We start from the raw sequence: 19137 nt of genomic DNA on the forward strand, positions 1-19137 counted from the left end.
CGAGAGAGCGAAAGGAAGCAAGGCAGTGAAAGAATGAGTGGGACAGAGTGAGGGAAAGAAGGATGGGAAGGTATTCAATCAGTCAGTCAATGGAATCTCTAGGCTTGAAATCCTAGTAGCAAACACCTGACCTCCCAAAGCTGCTTCCGCAAAGCGTCCAGATCAATGCATCTAGCAGCCCTCCTGTATAGATGGCCAACCAGTAAGACAGATGGATTGGAGACCCAGAATCACGACACTTCTGGTCAGTGAGATGGAATGGTGGACTTTGCTGGTGACGAGAGAGATGGCGATATGGAAGTCAGTTAACGGAGGTCAACCAGAATCAAAACAACGCTGATGGCTCAGACGTGGTCGCTCCTGCTCTCTCTATAGTAATGCATTAAGTAGAGATTCGCCTCGCAGTATCCAGTATATGCATATATCCATAGAGTTCCCTCACCCTGGAATCCCTAGCCATAGGGGGCTGCTCGGACCACATGGGTGACACTTCAGAAGAGGCGCATTCAACTAACCGATGGGAACAGCTTCAAAGTGGATACCTGTTACTACACACTGCACACGGCAAGCACCACGAGACATCCCATTCAAGGTAACCTCCCGTTGTCCCTATCACATATCAAAGGTACCTTACATTCCATACTTCACCTCAACTTATTTCTGCAAGCCTACAGCCGCGATTGCATTCAAGTGTCTCCAGGAAGAAAATTCCGTTATTGACAACCACGCTGTACAGCTTTATTTCTGGGTGGATTCTATTCCAATCGGCTCCTTGGCATCTGATCCCCAGCAGCCACGTCGACAACCTGCCCATCTTTCCTATTCTTCAACAACCCACAATCCAGACATCAAAATGGCCGACAGATTCCCTTCGCTAGAGGATTTCGATTCGGGTGGTAGGTAGTCTTAGCGCAAATGTGCTTCCTCAGGCTGACAGATCGCATTCAGCCCAAACCGACATCAAGGACACCGGCGCCGAACCATCTACCGACGACTTCCTTGCCCGCGAGAAGGCGCTTCTTGGTGACGATGCCGATCAGTTTGCTACCGGTGATGATGCCATCGCCTTTGGAGCGGGTGACGATGATCTCCTTGGAGGTGGAGGTAGCGGAAACGTCATCAGCGAGGAGTCGACATTCGAGTCGCAATTCCCAGACCTTGCCCAGAACGAGGTTCGTCATTCCACAGTTTCGCCGCACGAACCATCTAACAGATGAATACATAGGCCATCACTGGCGAGATTCCCGGCGCTGGCATCACCGCTGCTCCTAGCGTAAACTACAACTCTGGCTACAATGCCTTCGTCGAGGAGGAAGAGGAGCCCGCGGTCATCCGTGAGTGGCGCGAGAAGAGAGATGCGCAGAACGAGAAGCGGGCACAGCAATTCGCCCAGCAGCGTGAGGAGACGATTAAGGAAGCCAGAGAGAACATTGACGATTTCTATAACAACTACAACGCCAAGAAGGAGAAGGGCATTGCCCAGACGCAAAAGGATGCTGAGAAGTTCCTCGCCAGCCGTGAGGATACTGTCTCTGGCGGCACGAGCTGGGAGAGAATCGCGAAGCTGGTCGATGTCAGCGGAAAGGGCTCTAAGGGTGGCGCCTCCGGCTCCGGCAAGGAGCGCTTCCGCGAGCTCCTCATCAGTCTGAAGAAGGACGAGAAGGCACCTGGAGCCAGCGGCTACTAGATGCTGCGAATGAAAGATGTATGAGAGGAGCGGCTGTAGCTGTCCAAGAGGGTTGGGTGACGCTCAAGCACTAGATTTTGACGTTACTTACGGTGCCGATGCGCATGTGTATTCTAGATGACCTTTTCTGCCTAATGAACGGAGCGGGAAAAGGTTGGCCATTTGATTATTTTGACAGGCATAGTCAAAAAAGAGAACTCCCACGATCGACGTCATTACGTTTCTCGGTTTTTGTCAACATGTCACTAAGGAAGAATGGCCTAGTGAAGTCCATTTGGTCTATTGGTCGCCCTACGAATCATACAGTCCGGTCCCGAGCCTCTCGCTACGGGGTGGTATCCATCGCGAGCAGCGTCTATTCCTTGCCGAAGTAAGTATTGTAGCCGAGGACCTTGCGGCCCATGCCGTAGAAGGAGACTGCTGGATGTGAGTATTCGTCCTTATGAGTTTTCGAGCAAGTAACAAACATACCACCAAGAGATCCCCACAGAAGGGTAACGTAGGGGATCATGTACCAGCGGGAGCGAGGGTTCTGCGATTATCGAGTCAGCGTCCGTCCGTCGGTGCAGGCGCCAATTGCGCATATCCAGAGTCAATTCGACATACAATCTTCCAGACACGGGTGTGGTCCTTGTAGGCGGCCTGGTAGAACTTCTGGAGGTCGGGGACCTTGTTCTTCGCGTCGACGATACTGTGTGGACGTCAGAAATGCCCTCGTATGATAATTGTTCTCGACTTCGACATGGACGGCGATTGACGGCGACAGCGTTCCGTCGACCGCCGGTCGGTCGCTCGTCTACTTAAAAGGCACGTACCCCATTTTGATCGATTCAATTGCGATTGACTTCGGATTTGTGGTGGTTTACAGCTTCGAAGGCTTTCTCGTATGTCGGCTTTGAAGGACGGACGGAGCAATCAGGAAGATGGGCTCATGCCTTGCGTGGGCCGAAAGGCTCCCGACTGACTCAGCAGGACCCGCTTTCTAGGTACACACCGACGAATGGCGCGGAGCTCAATTCGGTTGACGGATGGATATTGCTTGGGAACTTTTTGGCCCAGATCTGAATTTCCTCCAAGCTTGCAATTTTTAGATCCCTCCTGCAGATTCAGCCTCGCGATGCAGCCCGCCACCGAACCTTAGCTTTCGTTCAATGTGCCAGCTGCTATGCTTAATGCCCCGTCTCGACGCAATTGTGCTTTGCTGGTTCTTCACGCGGGGCAATGCAATTGGCCTCGCAATGCCTCTGTCACTTGAATAGAGCAGCATGCCTCGGCCGGCGGCAATCACATCAAGGACTCGGCGCGATTCGACAAACAGTCCCAGCGTTACTGAGAAATTCACGCAGAAGCTTCGCTACCTCGAAACACTCGTTACGCGCTCCCAATCTTGACCCGCGCGCATCTAGTCTTCCAAGATGTAGCCCAACTTCACTGCACCCAGTCGTCAATGCCCGCGACTTGAGCAGCACGACCAACAACACGGACAGTCCGCCGAAACCTTCAGATAGTCTGCATTTGGGATCGAGACCAGGCATTCTTCAACCTCGAACCATTCGAGGTCGTCTCATACAACGAGAACCCGATTCCGGCACCTACATCGATCCAGAAGGAGGCATCTGGCTTTCCGATAAATCCGATGTTGAACTCGGCGGAATACCGGAGAACGAGGATGACCCTTCACTCTGGCTCAGCGTACTTGTTGCCGCAAAGCAAAAACAGGGGAGAGGCGGCGTCCTTGCTGTTTGGGAGGCTGTGAAACGGCGCAGGTCATGGAGGGACGTGACGAGCGAAGAAGCAAAATCATTATGGGGCATCATTCTGGAAAACGTCCTCCACGACGAGGACAGGCTCAAGGACGTTGCGTTATTCGCAGAGCGTCTCCTTCATGATAACTCTGCCCAATGGCCATCGTTATACCTGACCACAGTCTCGTACTGTCTCCGGAAGGGCCAGTACCGGCGAGCACTGCAGTGGCACATGCGTCTGATGCCGAACTTTGACCCCGGACAGGAAGCCTTCGGTGCCTTATTACGAGAATTCGCGGCTACCAGCGACCCCGACATGCAACAGATATTACAAGCTCTGTATCTGACAGCCATACACCGCGGGTTATACAATGAGATCATCCCCCTCCTCTACGAACGCGGCCTTTCTCAACAATGCGCCGGATGGCGTCATGCGTTCATACACCACGACGATCTACCCCCACCGAATATCGAGTCACAGCCGTATTTGAGGTTTCTTGCCCGTTACTACCCAACCATCACCCTTGAACTAGAGGAACAGGTCGTCATTGGCTTGAACTCCAAGGCCTACTGGGACGCCCAGGACGACTCATTGTGGGATGCCATTCATGACACACATGGCGATGAGAGTGGGCCTCCGGGAAGACAGCACAGTGATAAACTTGGAGCGCGGTGGTTTGCAAGTTCTTGGGTGCCTCTTGACTTTGCAATTCATGCTGTTCATGCCCTCGGGGTGCACCACATCGGCCCTCTGTCACTCCAGTCGATTGCCTTGCGCGAACCGACAGCCAAAGGGGTCTTGATCCGGATCGAACAGCTACGGGCAGTCAATATTGGCATTGGACACTCAGCTTACGCGTGGGTGCTGAAACGATTCGCCGAGAATAACGAGGACGAGCTGCTCGCGGAATTGCTGCATACCGACATACACCCAGACGTCTTCGACGACCCTGCGATGCTTGCCAGCATCCGTGACAAGGCCTTTGATGAGGGAGACTGGAAGACACACCGGCTCTTGCTGTCCGTCCAGCCCGCAATGGTGGAAGATTCGGTCGACTCCACGTCGAACGTCTTGTTGCACCATCTCGTCGACGAAGGGAGGTTCAAACAAGCTTTGGCTTTGCTGGATGAAATGCGAACGATGGACATCGGGGTCCACGCATCAACGATGCAGCACATCTGCGCGAGTCTTGTCGATCCCTTGCCGTGGAATCCAAAAACGACGACATCCAACCAGGAGGCGTTTTCCACGGCCATCGCCTTCCTTACACGCCTGACGCTGTTGCAAAAGCCTCTACATTCGCGCTACTGGCAGAAGGTACTCTTCGGACTCGGCAAATTTGGTCGCTTCGACGTGTTGGAGGACATCAGCCTTGGCATATTGGACACGCACCGGCATCTTTGCATCTCCAATGCCGGACTGCTTCCGGTCCATCCGCTGGATGCACCGCCTCTGTGTGTAGAGAGCTCGACTAGAAACGTTTTTGTCCCGACAGACTTGCCCATATCCCATGAGCAGCACCCGATGCGCCGAATCTTTGATAACCCTGCTCTACACGCCGCCATTGCCCGTTGGGGATTCAAGGCCGGCGGGTTGCGATGCCTCGATCCTGCGGGGGATTTCCCCGCGAATAAGGAGGTACCAGGCGGTGGGTTCTCCCTCGCTCGGGGCGTGCGATTGCTCGCGGCACTGAATGATCGAGGCATTCCGTTCCGAACGTCTGTTGCCCAGGAGGAGGTCGTCAAGTGCCTGGCTCGGACGTACCTAGCCCAAGCCAACGGCGCGCCCAGGGTGCAGGCGCGATTGCCCCCGTTGAACAGCATTCGGGAGCTTTTCAACAAGGCGGCTAGACGTAGGCTTTTGCCAGACGTTGCAGAATTACAAGACCTTATGATGGAGGCACGGGGGAAGCAAAGGAGAGGACAATGACTGCTGCCGCGAGAGCAGTTCGCCTGTTGTAACACCATGTAATAAATAACACCCATGCCCAAGACACAGCGACGCTGGATGATCTTAATCATCATTGCAGATCGATGATGGATTCCATAATCGCTAGACATTTGTTCTAAAATAAGAAAATTCATACATTTAGCTTACACCAACTTCTTCGTCTCTTCATTGAAGTGCCCATTTGGATTTCTTCACTCGTCGTCACCGCCTCCGCGTTTCTTGGGTTTGATGACCAACAGGATGATCATACCCGCGATAATGAGGAGGAGAAGCAGGATAATCTTGCGCTTGGTCGTCTTCTTCTGGTACGTGTCGGCGATGACGAGCTCCTTCTCGGCCCCCTTTACGTCGGTAGTCATCCGTTCCACGTTGTAGTCTATCCTGTCCAGCATGGTGCCCTGGTCAATGACCATGTTCTGCAGGTCGCGGAATATGTCGGCGAGCTCGATAATGCCCTGTGCAATGTCCTCGATTTCGCGCTCGCGTTGGATGATGGCCGCGTCGTTGGACTGCAGGAGCTTTTGCTGCGTTGCTTGGAGCGTCGATTGTGAGAAGGACCTGTCGGCGTCCGACTCGACCATGGACGGGTCGAGGTACGAGTTGGAGGGCTGAGGTGTTGATCCCCTTTCGCCTGGCACGCCTACGCCGCCTGTGCTGAGACCGCTCATCCCGCGTAGTTCTACGCATATTGTTAGCGTACCATTTTCTCCTTTTATATCCCGCGGTACTGACTTTTCAAGTATGCGCTTTGCTTCTTTCTGAAGAGCGCGCTGGCTTCCTGCACCCGCGAAGCCAGGGATATCTGGATGTTCTTTGCCATGGTCTCCTCCGCGCTGGTAATCGTTCCAGAATGCTTCGAGTCCCTCACCATCTGCTCAACCCGTTGAATGCAACCATGGCAGTCGTGAAACCCCTTTGTGATCTGCTGCGTGAGCCTCTCAATTTCCCGCTCCTCGGCCTTTTTCGCATCCTCATCGTTGAACCCCGGCAGTACGTGTTTCTGGTGCAGGCGCTCGAGGGCCTGGCTCCTGGTAGCAATATCGGCGAGGAGGTCGGTGATCTCGTCGGATATGTCGGCCCAGCGTGGGGGTAGGAGGTCCATCTCTATGACGGCGTCGCCATCATCTTCGAAGGCGCCGGCCGAGAGAAGGCCGCGCGTGTCGTCGTTGCCGCTGGCATAGCTGGTGTTCCCCGGGAAGCTATCGCCGAAGCCATTCCCACCGGCCGCGCTACCGCTGTACTTTGTCCGTTTTGTCGGGTGGTGCGCGTACGACTGCCGATAGGAAATGTAGCTGGAGGTCGGAATGCGTTGTTAGCAAATCAGTAATCGATCTTGGTTTCCGTCCAGCAAGCTGAAGGCAGAGTAGCCCAGGTGAAGACGATGCGGGTATTGTGAGAGCGAACAAGGGCGACTAAACGTACAGATTCGTGCGGTCTCGCCACATAGCGGACGCCAGAGTAGGCCGCAATGGCGCTGCTCAGCCTGGTGTCCTTTGTCGCTCGCTGCGCGGGCCGCTCAGGGTCGCCGTCATGAACGAGAGGTCTCAATTACGGAACAGGACACCATTGGCGTTGGTCGAGCACAAGGTTGCGGCGACGTGGATGTTGTGTGGTCGAGGGAGTCTTTTGGGAAATGTACGTCAGATTAGATGATTTAGTTGTGCCAAGGGCGGAATTGGTTCAGCTCTCTAATACCGGTAAAGATCCCAGGTCTGGCCGGCTTTCAGCTTCGGGTCGCAATTATTAATTAGCAGAAAGCGATTGATTTGTGGTTAATTTGGAAGATAGCCAAGTCAAGCCCTCAACAAAAGACAAGCACGGATACGTAGGGAAGCTCTTGGATCACAAGTCAAGGTGATAGGATAAAAAGGTAAAGTGAGTTGAAGTACGTGGTGGTAGTGGTGGTGTTGGTTGATTATGCCACCCTGTGTAGAGATGCGCCGACAAGCTTGCATTAACTCGCTGATGAAATGGACAGGTATCGCATGCCAGGATGGGAGCCTTTGGCAATGGGGACGGATTGCGTCAGGTCCACGGGTCTTATTCAGTTGTCTGCGGATTGAGCCGCGTGTGGGCCGGGCCAAATTCCAATGGCTCCGTACCGTCGAGGCAACCTGCCTCTAAGAGGGACTCTGTAAGGAACCTTCAGGTACCTACCCAGCTAGGTACCTTGCCTTAGGTACCTTACCTACCTTCGGTTGGCGACGCGGCACTGCTCGACGTCAATTGGTGTGCTGTTCTTTATGCATCCGCCGCTTCAGGGTGTCTTATGTCAGCTTTTTCTTCCACTCTGTACTCAATTTAGGTGAAGATGGAATGCAATGGATGAGAAATAGGTAGGTACGGAGTACAAGTGGGCCAGACAGTGGGCGTAATGGGACGCCTGGACACCTGGCACCTTCCAGACCGTCCGTCCAAACCGTCATCCTTTCATTCAGGGGCCTTTCTCTACTATGTAGGTAGGTACTCCGTAGCTTAGGTTCGGTGACACCGCCAAGTGCACAGCGACCCCTGGCGCCATACTGTATAGATTGGCCCATCAGGCTGGGAGACGCGGTGACTTGACACGCTGAGAGATGAAGCTACCGTCCTGGAAAGACGCCCGCTGCCCAATGGTCAAGGCAACCTATGGCTGTCCCGGTCAGCCACAGACTGAGCAGGCGGCCCGTCAGCTTCGACCCTTCGACGCCCGCGGCCCCCCTATCGCCCGACGTTCTCCCCCGGTCTGCCCCATCTCTCCCCACGAGCTGCACACTACAGAAAAGCTCGACCCCCCAAAGGCATCCAGTAGCATCTAATCTGGCCAAGGCTTCCGAATACTTTCGTGAACATCTTCCAACTCCATACCATACGGCCCCATTCGACGTAGACCGCTTCCAGAACCAGTCCCGTATTCTCACAACAAACCATCGTCAACATTCGCCATGGTCAGTTGTCCAAACTCCGAGCTCCGTCCTCTATGCCGCCTTTATGCTACCTCTCGTGAGGTGACCCCGCGACTGAGGGGCTACCGACGCTATTTTCGGCGAGCTGAACTGACACGGCTACCCTCAATCTAGGCTGACTCCCTCACCGAAGAGCAAGTTTCCGAGTTCAAGGAGGCCTTCTCCCTCTTTGTAAGTCACTCCGAGTTCGTTCCGGACGAAGTTCCTTTTCCTCAAAAGGTATTTTCGGATGTGAGCTGACCCATTCATACAGGACAAGGACGGCGATGGTCAGTACCTGGTCCCCCCCTTTCCCTTTCTCTCGACCCCGCGCCAGTACAATTTCGACTCCCGCGACCGCTTCGATACCAGATCAGCATTGGGACATTGTCGAGATTTGATCATGTGGATTTCAGGGCACGGAGCTAAAGAATACGGACAGGACAAATTACAACCAAGGAGCTCGGCACCGTCATGCGCTCCCTGGGACAGAACCCCTCCGAGTCTGAGCTTCAGGACATGATCAACGAGGTTGACGCCGACAACAACGGAACGATCGACTTCCCTGGTAGGTCTACACAATAACCACTGGCAATCACGCACACGAAAGCGACTCGCTGACGAATAATCTGGCAGAGTTCCTCACCATGATGGCCCGCAAGATGAAGGACACCGACTCCGAGGAGGAGATTCGTGAAGCCTTCAAGGTGAGACGAGCTAGTGCAACCCGCACGTAGACAACGCTGACCAGAGAAAGGTCTTTGACCGCGATAACAACGGCTTCATATCCGCCGCCGAGCTTCGCCACGTCATGACTTCAATCGGCGAGAAGCTCACCGACGATGAGGTTGATGAGATGATTCGCGAGGCTGACCAGGACGGCGATGGACGCATTGACTGTAAGAACGCGACATCCGTGTTCACGCTGCTCATTGCTCACGTTGCTAACACACGTTCCCAGACAACGAGTTCGTCCAACTCATGATGCAGAAGTAAGGCGTCAAGTTGGTCGAGCGGCTGTAGGTCGAACCTATTCACGGTGACATTGGCCGCGCAGCATTTGTTCCTTGCGAGAAACGACACGAACGGTCTTCAAAGGGCCAGGCTGGTCAGAAGGTATTCTTTTAGACCGTGGGAGTTGGCATACGAGAATAACCAGCGAAAGGACGAGTTTGATATTCGGACGGTTGAGGGGGGCTCTATGCATTCGTCTCGCTGCCAGCACGCTTGCCTGTTTCATTCCCGTTCTATCACGATGCTTATTTAACGAACACACTCTCCTACACCTACACCGACACAGACACAAGACACATTCTGAATGACACGGGAGTTACGCTTAGAAGGGGGTCTCCTCCAGGGCGGCGAATGCAAAAGTCAATCAACCCGGCGATTCCATCAAGTGCAATTGCGAAGCTTGACGATGCTTGTGATTTGGTACCAGGCGCATGAATGCTGCCATGGCTTCTCCGCGGCGAGCATCACATGCTGAAATATGACGCCAATGACCGCGTTGAGCACTCGCTGGGTGGGCAAAGTAGTCTGTTGCACCCAGGCTGATAATGACAGCGGGCAACAGAGGCACTGTGTAAGCTTGTTCATCAAAGGACGGAGTCATGAAGATGGATAGACGATCACGTTGTGCCACGCGTATTATCCATGACCTGGTACATGCTGAGCCAGAGAGCTAGGCCGGCAGAGCAATCTAGCTTGGCAGGGCTGCAGGCACCGCCCCGATCGGCCCCTCTAGATGTTCCAAGTGTGCGTATCGTATAGTGAAGCAAACCTTGAACTGCCATCCGTTGTCGTGACTATCTGCTGCTTGGATGGTCTGGACTATCTTGGTATAGTGCAGGTGAGGTTGACAACAAGCTGCACGACGCATCGTCAATGCTGCTTCTAGGGAATTGATATTCAGAGTCTAAGTTGGGACTATGGACTGAATAAATGTGAACCGGATGTAGCAAGGGAAAGACCGGGTTGGAAGCTCTTCAGGTCTTACAAGACTCGGGAACATGAGGTGTTATCTTGGTGGTGAAGCCCAGGCACACAAGCCAAGATCCCATTAGCTTAGAAACACGGATGCCAGCTAAGCACCTTAAGGTACAGTATCCGTAAGGTAAGGTACTACACGACACGCTGAAGGACCCCTAAAGCCCCCTATCAAAGGTCAATGGCCTTTGAAGTACCACACAATTCATTTGCGCCTGAAATGTAGGGCCAAGTCCACACGTCGGCCCCACACCTGTGACGGCGCTGCACGGTGCACCTCCAATGCCAGGCCACGGATGCATGTCGCTCAACCCGCCGGGCCTGACATCCTTGGCCCCGTCTATCTGGTCTATTCGTCGGTCCTTAGCAAGTCTACCGGAACACGACCCTCAAAGACCTCCTCGATAATCGCGACTCGCCCTTTCGAGAGCTCTCGACGAGCTTGCAACCCCCTCCGTGCAATTCTCTCCTCCAGGCCCCAGCTACCTGTCCAAGGCCCTCCGCGGGCCCATTCCCCCGGTCGCCCAACATGAGTTCTTGTATGATGAAGCCCCTCTGTACCTGTGACGGTGGCCTGGAGCTGACCTAGGTGACACTCCAGTGAAGCAGTTCATCCGCAACGTTCGCGCCGCCAAGACCATCGCCGACGAACGAGCCGTTATTCAGAAAGAGAGCGCCTCCATCCGAGCAAGCTTCAGAGAAGAGAGCGGCGACCACAGCGTGAGGTGCGCAATGGATTATGACCCCGAAAGAAAACCCACCACGGATCGGGGCTGACGTTTAATCACTAGGCGGAACAATGTCGCCAAGCTCCTATACCTTTTTACCCTCGGTGAGAGAACACATTTTGGTCAGATCGAATGTCTGAAGCTGCTGGCCTCTCCACGATTTGCCGACAAGCGACTGGGACATCTCGCTACCAGCTTGCTGCTTGACGAAAACCAGGAGGTCTTGACGCTTGTGACAAACTCACTACAGAAGTAAGGCCCGGCAACACATCTTGGCCATTGACACCATAGCTGATATGGAATAGTGATCTCGCCCACTCGAATCAGTATGTCGTCGGTCTGGCCCTTTGCACCCTGGGTAACATCGCCTCCATTGAGATGTCGCGAGACCTGTTCCAGCAAGTCGAAGCCTGCGTCAACACATCGAACCCGTATATTCGAAGGAAGGCGGCGCTCTGTGCCATGCGGATATGTCGCAAGGTCCCAGACTTGAAAGAGCACTTCGTCGACAAAGTCAGCAACCTGCTGGCCGACCGAAACCACGGCGTCCAGCTGTGTGGCTTAACCCTGGCAACCAGCTTCTGCGAGGCCGACGAAGAAGAAGATGCGGATGGTGATGAGGACATTGTCGAGAAGTTCAAGATCTTTGTACCGAACCTGGTCAAGACACTGAAGGCTCTCGCAACCTCTGGATATGCTCCCGAGCATGACGTCACAGGTATCAGCGATCCGTTTGTGCAAGTCAAGATCCTCCGCTTCTTGAGGGCCTTGGCTACGGGCGACGCACATGTCAGTGAGCAGATCAACGATATTCTGGCACAGGTTGCGACAAATACGGACTCCTCCAAGAACGTCGGAAACTCCATCTTATATGAGGCCGTCCTCACGATCCTCGATATCGAGGCGGATTCTGGTCTTCGCGTACTCGGTGTCAATATTCTGGGCAAGTTCCTGTCCAACCGCGATAACAACATCCGTTACGTTGCGCTCAACACTCTTATCAAGGTGGTCGCCATCGAGCCAAACGCTGTCCAGAGACATCGCAACACCATTTTGGAGTGCTTGAGAGACCCGGATATCAGCATCAGGAGGCGAGCGCTCGAACTCAGCTTTACGCTCATCAACGAGAGCAACGTGCGGGTCCTCATTCGGGAGTTGCTTGCATTCTTGGAGGTCGCCGACAATGAGTTCAAGCCTACCATGACCAGTCAAATAGGCATTGCTGCCGACAAATTTGCACCGAACAAGCGCTGGCACGTCGACACAATGTTGCGAGTGTTGACGCTCGCCGGCAATTATGTTAAGGAGCCTATCATGTCATCATTTATCCGACTGGTGGCCACTACCCCTGAACTGCAGACCTACGCCGTTCAGAAGCTTTATATCAACTTGAAGAAGGATATTACGCAGGAGAGTCTTACACAAGCTGGAGCGTGGTGTATCGGCGAGTACGGCGATGCCCTATTGAGAGGTGGGCAATATGAAGAGGAAGAACTGGTTCGTGAGGTTAAGCAGCACGAACTCATCGACTTGTTCACGACTATCCTCAACAGCAACCACGCAACCCAAGTTTCGACCGAGTACATCGTGACGGCGCTCGTTAAGCTCACGACGAGATTGTCGGATCCTGCGCAACTGGATCGCATCCGCCGGCTGCTTGAAGTCCACCAGACAAGTTTGGATGTTGAGGTTCAGCAAAGAGCTGTTGAGTACACCAACTTGTTCTCGTACGACCAAATCCGCTCTGGCGTTCTTGAGAAGATGCCGCCTCCTCAAATCAAGGAGGAATCCCGCGTACTGGGCGCGGCGACCACCACAAAGAAGGCCAAGGCCGCCAACAGGAAATCGAGGGTCGTCAAGCCAACCGAGCAGGATCTCCTATTCGACCTTATGGACACCCCTCCAACAACTACTCCTGCCGCCGGTGGCGCCTCTAACACCGACCTTCTCGCCGACATTCTGGGCGGTACCTCATCGCCCCCTACATCGACATCTCCTGGCCCGCAACAATCCCAGGCAGCCTCTATCATGGACCTCTTCTCCCAAGGTCCTGCCCAGCCCGTGGGCTCTCCTGTACCAGTTATGGGTGGCTCGAACATGGACCTGATGTCTTCCATGTCCGCCGTGGCAACCCCTCCGCCCCAGGCGCAGGCCGCCCCGCAGGCACCCGCAGGCCTTCCTGTCTACGACAACAATGGTCTCAACGTCAGCTTCCAGATCCAGCGCAATGCCGAGGGTCTTGTTCAGGTTATCGGTCGCTTCAGAAACTCAGGCCCCGGTCCTTTGTCGAACGTGGGATTACAAGCAGCTGTTCCCAAGACCCAGAAGCTGCAGCTCATGGCCATTTCGAGCACGGATGTTGGTCCTGGCGCCGAAGCCACCCAGAGAATGATTGTGTCTGGAGCCAAGGGAGTATGTTTCTTCCCCCTCTTTGCTTTTGTACTTTTTTATCAGATTGCTAACTTTCTCGCAGCCGCTGCGACTGCGTCTGAGGATTGGGTACGGGCATTCGTCTGCCGGAGAAGTGATGGACCAGGTGAACTGGACCGAGCCGTCCTGATTTGGCGCATGTTCTCTTCGGGCGGTGGCGTGGACTTGTATGCTTACGATGACAAGGCAAGCGTATTGAAAAATAGAAAGATCTGCGAGGATGAAAGATTGGGGGCAATTAAAAGCACACCGTCGTTGAAACCACCTGCTTCTTACTGAATTTGACCCGTGATGACATAACATATATAGCTCTGGTGTCGACGTAGCAATTTCTACCTATGCGTCGTTGTCGTTGTGTTGTAGTGCTTGGCCAAGTGCGGGACAATGGAATGTACACACTTCACCAAGCTCACCGACCTCGGTGCAGGCATCCACCCATCCACCCATCCATCACACCTACCTCTGATAGCGGGGCCAACATCAATTCCAGAAATCAGATGTATCAACCGCGTACAAGCTTCCTCGCCATCAAACATAGTCGTTTCCTCATTCACCCTCCTCAAGCTCGTGCATATACCTACACTCTTCAAAATATGGGCAAGGAGGTGGGGGAAACGTCGACGTCGCATACCGAGCGCACGGCGGCTCAACCCCGGGATTCTGTAGGAAGCCGCCCACCTCCAAGCTGTCATGCTGTCAGCAGTACCTATGTGCTCATGAAGAAAGACAGACATTGCACAGCGTTACACTTGTCAGAGTCAATGCCGTAAACGAAGAAATCCGTCTCTTCCGGCTTGGGGTAAAGGAGGGGTCGAGGATTGAGGTACGTTCGGCATCCACAATTTCCTGCCGCCTTCAAAGGATGGGGTTTACATACGCGACTTACATTGCGCGGAAATGTCCCCGTCTCTGGCCGTGGCTCCCGGGTTGCCTCTCACTTGGCCAAGCTCTTGATCCGATGTGACTTACTCATTGCGGGAAAACAGTTCCTCCCAGGCCAATGGCTGGACACCTACGTCCCCGGCGTGCCCAAGGCAGGGGGCTTCACCCTCACCAGCCCGCCGTCCAAGGCCGTCCTACCAAGATCCGCGTACCTCGAGCTCGCGGTGCAGAAGTCGCCGACGAACCCGGCCGCCGCTTGGCTCTGGGAACAACCTGTCGACGACGAGAATGAAGACCCCTCCCAGGTAGAGAAGAAACCAGAGATTCAGGTCCGCGTCGGCGGGTCCTTTGTCTGGCCGCCCCCGGGAATTGCTGACTTGGCCTCCCTGCGGCGAATCGTCTTCATTGCAGGCGGCGTCGGTGTGAATCCGCTGATGAGTATCGTGAGTCACCTGGCTGAAGGGGTTGAAGGGAAGGGCGGCTGCCCGTACGATGTCCAATTCATGTACTCGACAAAGGTGCCGTCGTCGGCGTCGCCGCCAGAAGAGTCTGGCGAGGACAGCCTCCTCGATTCCGAAAAGATCCTCTTCATGGAGCGGCTGGCGGCTATTTTCGGCCGGGAAAAAGTCCGTGGCCAGATGAGGTTGTTCCTCACCGGCCTCGGTCCCGGGATCGCATCCGGTGAGCCCGTTCTACATTGCAACGAGATGGACGTCCCGTTCAAGAGGCGCCGTATGGGCCTCGAAGACGTGGCGGAAGCCTTGGGGCCCGAAGCGGAACGCGGTGATGCATTGGTGTACGTCTGCGGGATCCCGTCCATGACTGATGAGTTGGTCGAGAGCCTCACATCGAAAAGCGGGTTGAATCTCAGACCTGAACGGGTTCTGTGTGAGAAGTGGTGGTGATGTAGAGCCTTCGGGAGCTGTCGACACCTTACGAGATTAGCTTGTTCCTCCTCAGGCCTAAATGATAAGGTATAGCTCTGAGGAGGGTACAGGTTCTACTTGTGATGTGTGAAATCGGAATTCTTGCGCGAATGCTTTGGATAACTCAGAATCACCAGTGCAAATACACTGCTCATAGAGGACCTTGGAGTAACTGGTAAGCAGAGGGGAAAGTGACAACGACTTTCTGCAGTGTTTGATTTGAGCGTGTTTAGATTTCACGAAGGAAGTCGCTGGTTTCCGTCTTCGTCAACGCCACTGATAAGGTCGCATGGTCTTTACTCCGACCAGGCTCGTCGACATCTATTAAAATCAGAAGCAACATTCTACCTCAATGGAAGATTTATAACGCAATAATCCTGTTTAAACACTTCCGCGTTAGTGGCAACGTATTCAATAATGTTTACCTTGTGACAGACGCATAGTAGCTAGGATAAGACTATTCAATGTCTATGTATATCTGTCTCATCAAGTCAGCATCAAGAAGCCCCTAAACTATATAGAACAAAATAATATTACCATTACATCGATCCTTAGAGCTTGTTTTCCGGTGAGTTATCGCATTTTCCAGTGCACCAATAACGGTTCACTTCCGTTTCGGTTCCTTGTTCAGCAAAGCTGTGAATTTCCGTCTACTGAACATAGTGATGTGAGCCTCTCAGTTTTCATGGCTGGGAGCTTCCAACATGTCTTAGAAACATACAGGCCTCTTCTGAATATGATCAGTGAATTGGCCACTGAAGTGCTCCGTTCCTTTCAGCAAACTCGTGCCTATGATCAAAATAGTCCTACAGATAACCCGAATTTGTCTTCTTGAACCCGGAAGTCTCATTGGTCTTCATTCCTCCCTCGAACACTTCACTTGTTGAGATTCAATCTGCCATGCCTGCGACGCAAAGGCGAAGGACTCCGCTTGAGCCATTCTCCTTCCGAGACGCTCACGTTGTCAAAGTTATCGACAGTTGACGCCATGCCGGGGTTAGAACCGAGGCGCCTGGGATCTCGAATGGAATAGTCTGAGAAACTCAGACTGCTGATAGACGAACCTCGCAGCCTCATGGCGCTCGCACGCGCTGCTGCAATATAATCTTGCCTCCCAACCCTGTTAAATACCTCCAAGCCACCCGTAGAAGGAGGGCTCATGTCATAGTCGGATGAAGACGCTGAAAGTCCTAGGGGCGGAGATGGGAGAGGACGGCGAGGATGTATCTTAGGGAGCTCTTGAGATAGAGAGGGCAGCGTCACCTGTCTGGCAACTCCAAGCTCAATCTCGTCACAACCACTCGACTCGTCAATGTACGGTAAGAGCGATGGTGTGACTGAAGGTGCCCTCGTCGATTCTAGTGATTGCCTGCTGATCGATGGTTCAAAGTCAGGAAGCATTGGCAGAGGTCGAAGAGGGTCTGACACCTTCCGAATCTCTCGCGCTAGCTTGCTGGGTTGAGGCATCCTGGTCGTTTTCAGGGCCGGAGGAGCGAGCTTGGGTGGTGTTTCAAGGTAGAAGTCTCTCTCGGCAGGCGAATTCTGCCTCTCTCTAATCTTGTTCCGACCTTTGTTACTGTCCTCAAAGACTAGACCGTCAAGGGATTCGAGGCCAAATGGTCTCGGGTGGGTTCGAATATAGCTTCCAGTCTCATTGTGGTTTGGCGTCTTTGGTCTGTCAGGCAAATGTCCACTCTGTGCATCCGAGGCCATCAGTTCCTCATAATGCGCTTCTGAGACCAAGTTCAGCGCCTTCAAGTTTCCCCAAGTGCGGTAGAAGAAGCGGAAAGCGGCGAATGGAGAGTCAACAGGGTCGATAAGGGCCCAGTCGTAGAATGTGAGATCTTGAGGTAACTCCACGAGGCCGCCGGTTGGTGATCTATGTCATGGATCAATTTAGTCGAAGTGTTGGAGTGGATTGTGAAAAGGAAATCTTACGTGATCCCGTATTGATCTTGACTGCGAAAGTCATCAAGTTGAGGCGCCCTCCTCCTTCGTCCGTAGGATCGGAAAATCTGAAGGTCGATGAGGCCGCCATCCATGGCAGCGGAGGTCTCGGAGCGCGGTGTGAAGTGAAAGAAACGTTTCTCAATGCCTTCACGCTTATAAGTGACGCCGCACTCTCGATAATGCCACTTGGTATCGGGCTCGTACAGAGCATGACTAACGATCTGGCTCTGGGTGGCTTGCGACTTGATACCCCAAGAAACTACTTGACGACCGTTCATGGTCATTCTGAAGTACAGGAATTTGCTATCCGTGGGAGGTTTGTTGATTGAGTATCTCAAGTGGAACTGGGATCCTGTATAACCTACGTCAATTCTGGCCAATTGGTGTAATGCGCTGAGGAAGCAAGCTAAAGTGGTGACAGACCTGGCGACGAGGGAATGTAGACGGATGTCGTCGGTCTGCACTTCTCTGGCGTTGACGTGAAGCTGGAAGTCGTGGTCGACATCGGGCTTGCTGCATGATGACCCCGAAGTCGGACAGAGGAGGACTCGGGGTGAGGGAGCTCGGGCAACCCCTCCATGTTGGGACCGGGCACGATCGAGACGTCGATGCCCCTGAAGCTAGGCATTGTGTCTGTGTTGCTGACGATTGGTTATGCTTGGGCGAACGAGTTCGACGAGGTCTCCCATGGAACTAGCCAAGTTTGCAGAACAACACTTGAGGGAAAGGAAGGGAATGGTGATTAGTGGTAGCTATGAGGGTAGTCGAGGGGACGTGGAAGCAGTAGTTTGATCGGGTTGGTATTTTGGGAATATACGTCTGGAAACTGGTAGGTGAGGTAGGAGTGAAGCGTATTGAAAGTTTGGACTGAGTGCGAATCGTCGACTGCGTCGGTTTTTCTTCAGGGCAGGTGCGGCTCCTGGTGAATTGTAGTCTGCACCTTCCCTCAGTACGTATACAAGCTACCTTGCTCTGGCCGCCTGCTCCTGCCGCCGTTCTTCGCAAATTTCGCCGATAAGGTTAAGCTCCATACTTAGGTACGTTGGCGATTGCTTCCCTTTCGTTTACCTACATACGCAGACTTCTCAGATGGCGTATGGGAAGCCCACCGCTTTGAGGTTAGTAACAACATAACACCGCCACAACCACCACAACCATACATATGTTCGGTGACTCCTCAACGCATTCAAATCTTCTAATGCAGGAGATGTGTCTCGTCTCAGGTGAGACTGGCACCTCTCTAGATCCCCGAACAGCACGCAAGCGATCCACCTCCATGCACTGAAAAGAAAACTAGTGTTGATCATTTGGTGCTTGCAAAAGCTACCTATTCGGTTCGCGCCATGTACATGTTTGTCTCGCCCCTCTCGAGCCCGGCTCTAACTTTATCTCGTTCAACTCGACCCCGTTACGACCTTCGTGTCGTCCTCCTTGCCGAGTAGCCCTAGGTTGCGTATTTGCCCCGCGCTCGGTGCGTTGTCTCGTGCACTGGCAGACTCAGCCTTTCGGTAGGCAGCCTGGAGCGCTCTCGTTCTCGCAGCCTATATGTGTTCGTGTCACTGGTTAGTGATCGGTCCTCTGGTGATAGGTATGCCGGGGTTGAGGGCTCGAGGGATTGAGGGATCGAGGGGTCTGACAGACCTCCTTCTTGTGGTGCAGGCACTCGTAGTAGTCCTCCAGAGCCAATCCGCACTTCTTCTTCTCTGAGTGATCCTCGCCGTTGGTGTTGACGACATAGCAGCCAAGAAGCTCCTGCCAGTAGGGGAAGCACCGCGATGGGCCTAGCCGGCGTCACAGAATCAGTACGGCATCAATGGCGACGGGAATGGGCAATTACCTCCGTGAAGTCCGTATCCAGAGGCCATTGTGGATATACAAGCGCCGATTGGTGGGTTGGTGAAGCTTCAAGTCGTCGGGTACTGTCG

General features: G+C 53.6%; 8 protein-coding genes across 8 annotated transcripts; 4 read left to right on the forward strand and 4 right to left on the reverse strand.

The window, feature by feature from the left end:
- Nucleotides 1-853: 853 nt before the first annotated feature.
- CLUP02_10072 (clathrin light chain) lies at nt 854-1687 on the forward strand (the record flags this gene model as incomplete). The annotated part of the gene is made up of 3 exons (XM_049289048.1): nt 854-896; nt 949-1172; nt 1226-1687. The coding sequence occupies 3 exons, from the start codon at nt 854-856 to the stop codon at nt 1685-1687; spliced, it is 729 nt and encodes a 242-aa protein (XP_049146192.1).
- A 355-nt stretch (nt 1688-2042) lies between these two features.
- Nucleotides 2043-2507, reverse strand: CLUP02_10073 (uncharacterized protein; the record flags this gene model as incomplete). Its single annotated transcript, XM_049289049.1, has 4 exons — nt 2043-2104; nt 2159-2219; nt 2294-2378; nt 2503-2507. The coding sequence occupies 4 exons, from the start codon at nt 2505-2507 to the stop codon at nt 2043-2045; spliced, it is 213 nt and encodes a 70-aa protein (XP_049146193.1).
- Nucleotides 2508-2838: 331 nt separating this feature from the next.
- On the forward strand, nt 2839-5362 carry CLUP02_10074 (pentatricopeptide repeat domain-containing protein; the record flags this gene model as incomplete). The annotated part of the gene is made up of 2 exons (XM_049289050.1): nt 2839-2891; nt 3094-5362. 2 exons carry the CDS (start codon nt 2839-2841, stop codon nt 5360-5362), a joined length of 2322 nt encoding a protein of 773 aa, XP_049146194.1.
- Nucleotides 5363-5574: 212 nt separating this feature from the next.
- Nucleotides 5575-7338, reverse strand: CLUP02_10075 (SNARE domain-containing protein; the record flags this gene model as incomplete). The annotated part of the gene is made up of 5 exons (XM_049289051.1): nt 5575-6062; nt 6116-6656; nt 6806-6898; nt 6968-7006; nt 7273-7338. The coding sequence occupies 5 exons, from the start codon at nt 7336-7338 to the stop codon at nt 5575-5577; spliced, it is 1227 nt and encodes a 408-aa protein (XP_049146195.1).
- A 969-nt stretch (nt 7339-8307) lies between these two features.
- Nucleotides 8308-9303, forward strand: CLUP02_10076 (calmodulin; the record flags this gene model as incomplete). Its single annotated transcript, XM_049289052.1, has 7 exons — nt 8308-8310; nt 8443-8499; nt 8582-8597; nt 8750-8875; nt 8944-9014; nt 9065-9206; nt 9269-9303. The coding sequence occupies 7 exons, from the start codon at nt 8308-8310 to the stop codon at nt 9301-9303; spliced, it is 450 nt and encodes a 149-aa protein (XP_049146196.1).
- Nucleotides 9304-10825: 1522 nt separating this feature from the next.
- Nucleotides 10826-15241, forward strand: CLUP02_10077 (uncharacterized protein; the record flags this gene model as incomplete). Its single annotated transcript, XM_049289053.1, has 6 exons — nt 10826-10835; nt 10898-11021; nt 11088-11276; nt 11330-13708; nt 14121-14277; nt 14402-15241. The coding sequence occupies 6 exons, from the start codon at nt 10826-10828 to the stop codon at nt 15239-15241; spliced, it is 3699 nt and encodes a 1232-aa protein (XP_049146197.1).
- Nucleotides 15242-16138: 897 nt separating this feature from the next.
- Nucleotides 16139-17840, reverse strand: CLUP02_10078 (uncharacterized protein; the record flags this gene model as incomplete). The annotated part of the gene is made up of 3 exons (XM_049289054.1): nt 16139-17141; nt 17201-17564; nt 17636-17840. 3 exons carry the CDS (start codon nt 17838-17840, stop codon nt 16139-16141), a joined length of 1572 nt encoding a protein of 523 aa, XP_049146198.1.
- Nucleotides 17841-18606: 766 nt separating this feature from the next.
- On the reverse strand, nt 18607-19077 carry CLUP02_10079 (NADH:ubiquinone oxidoreductase 11.5kD subunit; the record flags this gene model as incomplete). Its single annotated transcript, XM_049289055.1, has 3 exons — nt 18607-18753; nt 18854-18993; nt 19050-19077. The coding sequence occupies 3 exons, from the start codon at nt 19075-19077 to the stop codon at nt 18607-18609; spliced, it is 315 nt and encodes a 104-aa protein (XP_049146199.1).
- Between the last annotated feature and the right edge of the window lie 60 nt (nt 19078-19137).

The sequence above is a fragment of the Colletotrichum lupini genome, chromosome 5 (assembly GCF_023278565.1).
Source record: "Colletotrichum lupini chromosome 5, complete sequence".
NCBI lineage: Eukaryota > Fungi > Ascomycota > Sordariomycetes > Glomerellales > Glomerellaceae > Colletotrichum > Colletotrichum lupini.